At 40.2% G+C, this 10,589-nt stretch overlaps 2 protein-coding genes across 2 annotated transcripts; both read right to left on the bottom strand.

Moving 5' to 3' along the window:
- Positions 1–1,179: 1,179 nt before the first annotated feature.
- LOC124292476 (gastrula zinc finger protein XlCGF42.1-like) lies at positions 1,180–2,800 on the bottom strand. The gene has a single exon (XM_046729563.1). It carries the CDS (start codon positions 2,679–2,681, stop codon positions 1,863–1,865), a length of 819 nt encoding a protein of 272 aa, XP_046585519.1. The 5' UTR covers positions 2,682–2,800; the 3' UTR covers positions 1,180–1,862.
- A 285-nt stretch (positions 2,801–3,085) lies between these two features.
- Positions 3,086–7,052, bottom strand: LOC124292473 (zinc finger protein 26-like). The gene is made up of 2 exons (XM_046729562.1): positions 6,960–7,052; positions 3,086–4,811 (listed from the first exon to the last, which is right to left on the bottom strand). Exon 2 carries the CDS (start codon positions 4,635–4,637, stop codon positions 3,210–3,212), a length of 1,428 nt encoding a protein of 475 aa, XP_046585518.1. The 5' UTR covers positions 4,638–4,811; positions 6,960–7,052; the 3' UTR covers positions 3,086–3,209.
- Positions 7,053–10,589: the final 3,537 nt, after the last annotated feature.

Genomic DNA, 10,589 nt, shown 5'->3' with positions numbered 1-10,589 from the left:
TATTAACTGGCTGAACTGTACTGGTCATAATGAACCACTAAATGGATGAAGTGGTCAGGCTTGATGACTTGGTTTTTTTTGCGTGTCATCATACACTGAGAGCATGGATTAATTGCTCAAAATATCAACAAGGGATGTACTTGATCATTAAATATTTACAGACTGTCGTCATTTTGCTACACTATTGCGGAGTGGAGTGTTAAACCACAAACCTAATTTCACAGCAAGATGATTAGATGGTTATAGGAGGTGACCTGTCTCACGGTCTGATTCTGTGTAATGGTGACTATGTAATAATTGCCGAGGTGGTCAATCACTGTCCTTCTGGCTTTAATGAACGAACCGGACAATTGAAACGCATAGGAAAGATGGTTGTTTCTCTTGTCCATTTCATCACTGAGAAAAACAACTTTGTTAGAAATATTTGTGCTCCTGTTTGGTCGATATTTAAAATTGAGCTCAAGAATAGGTTGGGACAGGTCACATGTTTTGGGGTAATCAACAGAAGCAGCAAACAGAGGGAAAAAACTTGCGCACAAAAATATACCAGATCTTCCAAAGAATGCTTAACGGAATTCACTATTTGCAGATGTCTCCAACAATATCTGCAGAAATATCTTGTGAAAGTCATACATATTTTCAACTAGTCAGTCCCACAAACTTGACTTAAAATTAGTTTCTTGTTTAACTGCACTCAACAATATTTCAGTTCTATGACAGCTGTCTGTAAATAATCGAGTCTAGACCAAACTGTCCAGTGTTTGACACTATAAGTATTGATCTACACAACTGGTATACAATGACAGGCATCATCCAAGTCAGTGATCACCCATTCCAAGTTTGTCACCTCTTATGAAAAGCATGGGTTGCCAAAGATCAGTTCCAACTTCAATGTTCCTGGGTTGCTTTGACTTATAAGTTGCTTTTATAAATGCTCATAAATGTTCACTGACCTTTGTTAAGTTAAACATGATTATGTCTGTCTATATCTCCATTCTACATAACCTGTGCCTTTCCATCACCATATTTTGTCAGTATAATAAGTAATGTTGCCATCTTCCCGTTTATTACGAACCATACTAACATTTTGTCATGACCTCGACATTTACAATCAACCAAAATTATTCTGAAGATAGCTGAATGCAAGTTTATCACATCTACTTCCTGATAACAGCTTCATTCAAGTGAACAATCACTGAATAAATTAACATTTAATCATGAAAGCAGAAGAATGACTTTAAGTGTTGGAAAAACAGTTTTCATAACTATTCAGAATGTTCGAATTTGCTAGACTGCACACAAAGAGGGAAGGTCAAGAAGTATGAAATGTAGCTTTTTGTAATTATTGCATCATCCAAACCAGACTTAAAACTAAGTTTTGGTGGCAATTGTGTTAAGGTTATGTATCGTAACTGAATGTAGAGAGAACAGGCTGAATAACTAAGTCTGTTGTCAAGTGGACCAGTTTATTTATTGACCACTGTCTCACCATACCATAGTCTTTATCATAAGGTTGGTAACGACAAACCCTGATATTCAATCCTGGTGGTCAGCAATGAACTGAATACAACCAATATCAACCTTTGATGTCTCACTGATTCTGATGAGCATTTTGTATCATCATCTCAGCTTCTCTCATCAAAGCCTGGACATGGTGCATGTTCATACTCTGGGTCATGCTAGCTCTAGGGAGGGGCATGCACGGTTCCATACCAGTAACCATGGCAACAGGAGGAGCTGTTACCATAGGACCGGTCAGACCACTCAGGTCTGCCCCTACAGTCATATTGCCTGTGACATGACTGTCAAAGTTTCCTGTTGGTCCTCCCAAAGGAGCCCCATAGGACATGGTAACCATAGAGTCAGGTGGATAGGGACATGTCCTCTGTTGTAACATTTTCACTAGAGACGCCAGACTGACTTGGTAAATCAGCTGGCAGTTCAGACGGCTTTTCCAAATGGGTATCAACATGGTGCTTGAGGTCATCTGGGTGAGAGAACTTTTTACAACACAAGCCACAACCAAACACATCAGTCCCCATGTGGCCCCTCTTGTGTTTCTCCAGCTCGCCACAATACGCGAAGGATGCGGAACACAGATGACATTTGAAGGGAGTGTCTCCAACAAACTGGTGACTCTTCATGTGGTTGTTTAGAGAACATGATTGAGAGAAGGATTTGTCGCAAAACTGACACGAATACGGCTTCTCTCCAGTGTGGATGCGGATGTGCTTCTTCAGCTGACTGTTTTCTGTGAAAGTCTTTCCACACGTTTCGCACATGTACGGTCTCCAATTCGCGTGGATCTTCATGTGGCTTTTGAGGTGAACCATGTTCGTGAACAGCTTCCCACACATGCTGCAAATAGCTGGCACTTTCTCGTTGTGGCTTTTCTTATGTTGCTTATACTCATCCTCATCCGTGAAATTAACATCACACTTCTTACACATGTAGGTTTTCGATTTTGTTGATGTGATATTTTTAATTTCATATTTCTCGGGATCAACGTTATGAGTCACTTTGAGGTGGCGTTTGAGATTATCACCTCTCTTGAAAGCACTGTTGCAGAGTTTACACTCATAATGCCGGACTGTAGAATGACTTTTCATATGTTTGGTGAGGATGTATCTTTCTGGGAAGGACTTGCCACAAACTTCGCAGCTGAATGGCTTTAGACCCATATGGGTGACCAGGTGTTTCTGAAGATGGTTGACAGTCTTGTTGCAGATGTGGCACGTACTGACGACAAGACCCAGCCTTATTTAGCCAAGACGGCTCTCCATGCCTTCTCATATGAGCCAGTAGTTTCTCACAAGAGCTGAACCCTTTCTCACATTTCACGCACAGGAAAATTTTCGGCTGTTCATTCTTGTCAACTCTTTCCTCCAGAACAAGCCCGTTGTTTTCTTTATGTTGAGACGGACATGATCTGAGATGATTTTCTAAATCATTCGCGTCTTTCAGTCTCTCTTTACACACCATACATGCAAATGAAGAGTGTTTTTCATCAGATGACTCAGACTTGCTACCCGTCTTTCTGTTTTTCTGACCAAAATGGACCCTGCTTCTATGTGCTGTGAGACGACCCTTTTCAACAAATCCCTTTTTGCAAATATCACATTTGTAGGGTTTCACTGAAGCATGGAAACTGGCAACATGCTTTTTTAGAGCCTGGCTCAAGCGGAAACGTTTATCACAGAAATCACACTTCAATGGAAACTCACCTGTGTGAACCCGCTCATGGTATCGAAGACTACTAGCCAACCGAAAACATTTATCACAGTGTTTGCACTTATGTGGTTTTTCACCTGAATGAATTGAGTAATGTCGACGTAGGCAGTTTTTAAAGTAAACCTTTTCTCACAGATATCACACTTGAATGGAGCAGATTCAATGTGGGTCCGTACATGTTCTCTCAGTGACGAATACATGGGAAATGTTTCACCACACTCATCACATTTGAACTTATCGACATGAATTTTAAGATGGAGTTTGAGATGCCGCGTCTGTCTGAAAGTTCGGCTACATACTCTGCACTTAAATAAATCCTCTCCTTCATGAGTGAGTTCATGATCATCAAGCTCCTCCACAGTTTTGAAAACATTCTCACACAAATCACATTTAAACTGTCCATCATGTGTTGCCACATGATTATTGAACTGTTGCTTCCCATTTACAGTTTTACCGCAGACATGACATGTAAATTTCTTTCCGTCATCTAACATTACATCAGCAGCAGCATCTCCAAATGAGATCATCTCATCAAAATCATCTCCAGAAAAGTTGTCATTTCCATCAGTCTGATCATCAGTCAAAGATTCAGCTGAAGCCTGGGTGCCCTTTATTTCTTGTGTCTGCTCTAAAATTGACGTCTGCTCCTCGCCTTTCCCCTCTGTATTGAGATTATCATTTGATGTGGACATTCCAACATTGCTGACAATTCCATTAAAACATTCTTCACCTTTTTCCTTGGATTCATCAACTTGAAACTCAACTGAATCTGTCCAATTTTCCTTGTGACCAAGCAGATGCTTTTCCAAATCTGAATGAATCAAAAACATTTTATCACAGTATTTACACTTTTCAAATGAATGAGTTTTCTTGTGACGTGCAACATTTGACTGTTTACTGAATCCTTTCCCACAGACATTGCACAGGAAGGGCTTCTTGACCTGACTGCTCTTCTTATCTGGAATCTCTTCCTCAACCACATCATCAACACATGTGTCATGCGGAGATCCATGATGGGTGTTAAAATGTTCCCTGGCAAGTTCAGACTCTGCAAACTGAACATTACACAACTCACACTGGAACGCCTCTGTTCCAGTGATGACAATGACATGTTTGAAGTTGTAATAATCCTTATCTTTCCCCTTAAAAGAAAACTGATGGTTCCTTAAATGAAGGTGCTTCAGATGGTTGGTTAGTTCTTGGTAGGCCACAAAGTCCAGCTGACACAGACCACATCTGTAGCAATATGTGACCGAGTCATCCTTAGCAGGGCTAGCTTCAGGAATATTAATGACTGAATTACCTTCCTGGTCCAGTTGTACCGTAACTTGAACAGAATGAGATTCAGGGGTGCCAATCTCACTGTACAGGCGTGTTATCAAGGCAGCATTTTCGGTGTCTGACATCTTTCTATCTAAGATGTCATGACCAGATTTCTCAACTTTGTTTACACTTCAGATAATTCTCAATCATCCACATAATAATTTCCAGTTTGTGAAGCAGAAAATATTACCCAATCGTAAATGAATCATGGTTTCATTCCTCTGTGTCTGGAGTCTTTAGTTCCATGCTTGATAGGACTGTGGAACAGAAAACAAAGTGAAATTAATCAAAAGGGGAAAGTTGGAGTAGATAATTAATGTTGACATTCACACTGTACAGATATGTATATCATTATTTGCATGACCTTGTTTTGGGGAGTTTTTAAGACTTTGAAAGTATTTTGTTTAGTGTTGTTCTACTTTGACTGGTTTAACGTTAGTCCATCAGCGATAAGGTACTCTGGATATTTATACCAAAGCTTCCACTGCATGATCTGACCAAGCTGCCCAGTGGCCCAATGCCCCCTGCATGTGTTTGTCTACATGGAAAAGTTATAGGAAAGAACCTCCTTCTCAATGCTGGTGGGTGGTGGGGTAGCCTAATGGGTAAGCGTCCGCTCGTCATGCTGAAGACCTGGGTTCGATTCCCCCCATGGGTACAGTGTGTGATGCCCATTTCTGGTGCACCATGACATAGCTGGAATATTGTTAAAAGCAGCGTGAAACCATACTCACTCACTCAATGGTGGTTGGTAAACATTTTGAAGCATTACTGTGCACATGATATACACTTTCAGGTTACTAAATACAGGTCCCTAGTATGGTGATCTACCTTCAGTTGTTGGCAATCTATAGCCCAATTTTACATTGTATTGTCCAGAAATAATTTTCTACTTTTAAAGATATATGCTAGCTAGTTTTAACTCAATCTGTGATAATCTAGTGGTTTTACTGTCCTTTGTTGACAGGGTTTTATATATTATATGTATGTATTATAAATTGAGAACTAGTTTTAGTCACGATATGGCTGAAATATTGCTGATGTGACTTTAAATCTTAACTCACTCACACTAAATACAGTGATGATTGTATATTATATGTGGCTGTACATGTTTTGGAGAAAATTAGATAGAGAAAGAAGGAGTGGTTTTAAAATTTGGGGAAACCAGAGATGAAATTTGGCATCTTTCTATATACATTGTACAACTGTGACATAATATATACTTTATATAACACAGAGGGTTGTGATTTCATAATAGTGATTGTGGTGTAGAACTACACCTTATAAGACTTGCTTCATCAAAAGATTTTACACGGATATGCTCCTTAACTGTGAGGTGTCTTGTTAATTTATGTATGAAACTTACACCTCATAGTATTTCATTTCTAGTTCTCCTACTCCCAATCAGGACACTGCTGTATATTACAAAAAGCAGAAAACTACACTTGCTCACTTTATCATCTGTACATTTTATATAGCAACATCTATATAACTTTGCCTATGGAATTACTAATTATATGCATATATAATATGCAGCAAGCTCATCTGATATATTGGTACATGACTGTATATGTATTTGCCCTGTCCTAAACCAGGTGAATCTTATAACAACAGTTAAGAATATTCATTCAGATTTATGGATTATAACATTTAAATTTTGTTACATCTCTAAGACTCAAATAGTTGTGCTGAGTAACATAAACAACAATCTCAATCTCTGTACAGGAAGTGGATTGTATAATGTAAAATATCAGTAAACGTTTAGTGTAATGTCCTTTCAGCATGTTTTTAAAACATGATTATTTTTCTCAAATGGGGCAATTTTAATAAAACATTAACAGTAAGTATGATACCTAACTGTATCAATTTACACTAGACATCACTTGTCCTTACACAAACTTGATTATATATTTGCATCAAAGCTGCGACAAACGTATTACGTGAAATCAAAAGTCATTTTAAAACTATTTTCTGCCCTAAGAGTGACTGGGTTTGGGTATGAATGTGACCGTGTTATATAATTATCGATCGTGTCTTTAGGGTAAATACGGTAGTTCACGGTAATGCGGTATTTATACAGCACATGCACGGAGGTCGTGCAAAAACGGCAGAATGTCAGCTGTATTTTCTGTCGTAAAGTCAAGCTGGGAAAGCTGTACACATCTCAAGCGTAAGAATCACGCAAATAAACAAGAAACGTGTTGAGGTCAGTGAGTAAAACTCGGAGAGGTAGACCGACGAAAGCAGGCCTCGTTTCTTGTCAAGAGCCCTGCCTGTCGCCGGTGTTTAGGCGGCTCAACTATCGGGCTACACGGAGCAAATACACGGTAATTGCTGAGCTATCGAGGTAAATTACAACCCGGAACAGAACTGACATATCTACACTCCTCTACGTGACTGAATACCTTTGAATAGAAACGTCGTCTCGCGATGATACGATGCTTCTTACTCATTCTCCGAATGAAGATCGTCCAAATGCAGCCATTTTGGCAGCTGCGCGACCAATGAAAATGAGTCTCGATGTGAGACTGTGTTTCGATTGGTCAATATCGGCTGTGAGAAGCAAGTCAACACATTCCTATTGATGCGTTGATTCAGTTGGGTAACAAGTGTTTATCAATGCTATTTTACATGCAGTTTGAGAAGAGGTTCCTGGGATTTGAAAATGGTACCTTCGTGATATTAACAACGTTAGATATTTTAATAACTTTGAAATGACAGAGTTATGACAACAAATATTTTTTAATATATTGCTTGCATTTTGATTGCATAATATCAGAGCTTTGTAGAGGCTCCCGATCCATTGTTGGATGGTTCCTGTAAAATATCGGACGTGCCCTTCCTTAAATCATGAAATCTATGTACGATTGATAAATGAATTAAGGCAACATAATTGGGGTGAAAACAATTGCAATGAGAGCCATGTTCATATGGGAAATATCAACCTATAGCATTTATCTGTGTGAACATTTATTATTGCCGTTTTACTGAATGTGAAATTCTCAGTATATTCGCCTGTCTAAGAATCTCATTGATATATTTTATATCCAACTATAGGAGGAAGAACTGAACATAGATTTTTCACTTCCATACAATCTTCAATGCCTGCGTAAAGTTTCCAAAACTAAAATTTCAAAAGATGAATTTTATAATCATCCTGCAAATGGGTAGGGCGATTTCGATGATACATTTTTAAATACTGAAATTGAATGATTCCAATTAACATAATCAATATTATCAACACTTAACGCCTTTGGTAACTAGCTGTAAAATAGAGAACTCGCTTATGATTCCATTCGAAATGACGATATACGTTAGATGCAATATTCCCGCAAATATCACGTACGACGGAGGGCGCCAGAAATTGTCACCAAGTGGGGAATCGAACATGGGCCTTCGGTGTGACGAGTGGACTAGACTACCCTCGTTCCATTACAAAAACGCACGCATGTTGGATATTCAATCTTCTGCGAGATGAAATATGCTGAATATAACAAGTCAGGGATCTTAAACATTTGTACATGTATATACCGTACTAATTTTAAGAAAGTCAGTCTTCCCTACAAGACATGCTCCCCTAAATTTTCATGATCCGGAAGTCTTTTTTGTTCAGTATGGATGCGCACCCGTGAAGATCCGGGGTAGAATAGGTCTTCAGCAACCCATGCTTGCCACAAAAGGCGACTATGCTTGGTTGACACATGTCATCGGTTCCCAGTTGCCCAGTCGATGCTCATGCTGTTGATCACTGGATTGTCTGGTCCAGACTCGATTATTTACAGACCGCCGCCATATAGCTGGAATATTTCTGAGTGCGGCGTAAAACTTAACTCACTCACTCACTCACTCAGTATGGATCCGTGGTACAAGGGATTCCTGAAAAGCCAATACGCAGGAGCTTCATCCGAATTAAATATACAACCATGCAGCATATATTTGAAGGACTCAAATGGACTAGACATTCCGTAGTGATGAAAACGGACAGAACTGGGTAAGAATTGTCATTAAGCCTCTCTAATGGCTAACTCATTCAGCCATCCATATTCCGTTCTTTTCCTATGATTCCCCACATGGGTACAATGTATGAAGCCCATTTCTGGTGTCCCCCGCTGTGATGTTGCTGGAATATTGCTACAAGCAGCGTGAAACCATACTCACTCACTCACTTTTCCTGGCGGAGTTTAAGAGGGGAAGAGAGCCTCGAATATGATCCAAGATTACGAAGACATCTAACTGTCGCCACTACTAAACGTAAATGTTGGGTAATATTAGACGATTTTGGATGGTCGACGACTCAGCACACACCACATAGCCAATGGAGTAGGCATCTTTTAAGAGTAAGTTGAACACGTTCTGAGGAATAAATTGGGCACGACATAGGCTTCATTCAAGACTTCTGTCTCCTGATCAGAAACGCCCTTTGTTCATCATCTCTTGTACAATGTATGTCGTTTTTAAGCAGAACCACCATTTTTTGTGCGAACTCTATCCCTGCATGAGACTTGATTTGACCAGCATCAGCCAGAGACCACACAACAGCCAAATCAGTGAAATCGATATCGATCACTCGAGTTAAGAAGGCAAAGTTTGTTCCGTCAGCTAACAACGTGACTGCTTCTGTTTTCCTGGGATTCCAAAGGAATCATTCAGGTGGACTGCCTAAAGAAAGTTAAGACCATTGTTGGCCAATATTATGCTCTTCTCCTTTGGTACTGAGTGAGAATTTCAATATTAGACATCGTGGAGAACTCACTAATGGTATGTTGTTCCACCAGATAGCACACCAGTGTACATATCTGTTGTCTCCTTTTTCCATTTCTTCCCAAAGAAAGAACCTTTTTTGGCAACCAGTTCGCAAGGGGACAAGATGATTTCTGTTGTTGATGACTCTTTTTCACACCAGAAGATCCGTGCTATCAGGTATCGTCTGCAGAACTCAGAACATTTCACAGCTGAATTTTGAGTATATTACCCATGGGATGGTCTTTGCAATGGAAAACATTTTCAAACGAATGTAGTTTATATCATTATGTGACACCGACTGCATATGCATAACGCCCGATCAGAAATATTGCTGTTCCTTGTTGGAGCTGTGTCAGTGTTTAGTTCAGTTAAAATCTGGTAAAATGTACTGGATCTTACGATTGTGGTGTATATATATATTGTTATGGAACAGCCTATGCTTCTTGGTGATACAGCGGGCGGTGGGGGTAGTGATAGCCTGTCACACCAAAGGCTGGGTTCGATTCCCAACATGGCTAGAATGTGTAAAGCCCATTTTTGTTTCCCAGCTGTGTATATATTTGGATATTTATATAGCGCACATACCCAAGCACTAGTGCATGCTCAAGGCGCTGGTATTTTTGCCCTCGATCATTGGATGTCAATCTCAAGGGCACATCTTATTATCAATCTCAGCTCCGTGGGGATCATACAACTCTTGCTGCCACAAGGCACCGAAGTTATTGCGGCTTCCCATCCTTATGAGGTACCCATTCACAGCTGGGTGGACTGGAACACACAGTCACAGTACTTTGTCCAAGTTCACTGCACGTTGCTGTACTCGCAACTAGGTGTTTGCACGTATTCATGTGGCCACCATCTGGTCATATACCAACGGATTCGTGGATTCTTTTAAGTGCACTGGGCTGTGTACTGTACACTGGGGGTTGTGACAACACTGAAAGAGTCTGCACACAAAGTTGACTCCAAGGTTTTTACACCCGGTCACAGGTGGGCTCGAACCCGGCACCTCACCCTAGCTGGATCACTATCCTGGCGCATTAGCCAGCTCGCCCACCACGCTGTGATATTAGTGGAATGTTGCAAAAAGCGGCCTAAAGCCACACTCACTCTTGATTATATTCCCATCGCACTATAAGTTATCACATCCTGTCGAGGGAAATACGGGGTTTTATCAGTCCCGAGTAAGGTTGTATTTTTGGTAATAGGAATGTGAGTAGGTGCACCACCCGCTTTCTCTGAGTACTTTCAGATGAAATAGATTCGTTTTGAAAAGTGGCCAGATCCATCCT

This window comes from Haliotis rubra, unplaced genomic scaffold, assembly GCF_003918875.1.
Source record: "Haliotis rubra isolate DU_JTF1 unplaced genomic scaffold, ASM391887v1 Scf519, whole genome shotgun sequence".
In the NCBI taxonomy this organism is placed as follows: Eukaryota; Metazoa; Mollusca; class Gastropoda; order Lepetellida; family Haliotidae; genus Haliotis; species Haliotis rubra.
Note: the sequence above shows the minus strand (reverse complement) of the source record. Positions and strands in the feature narration are given on the sequence as shown.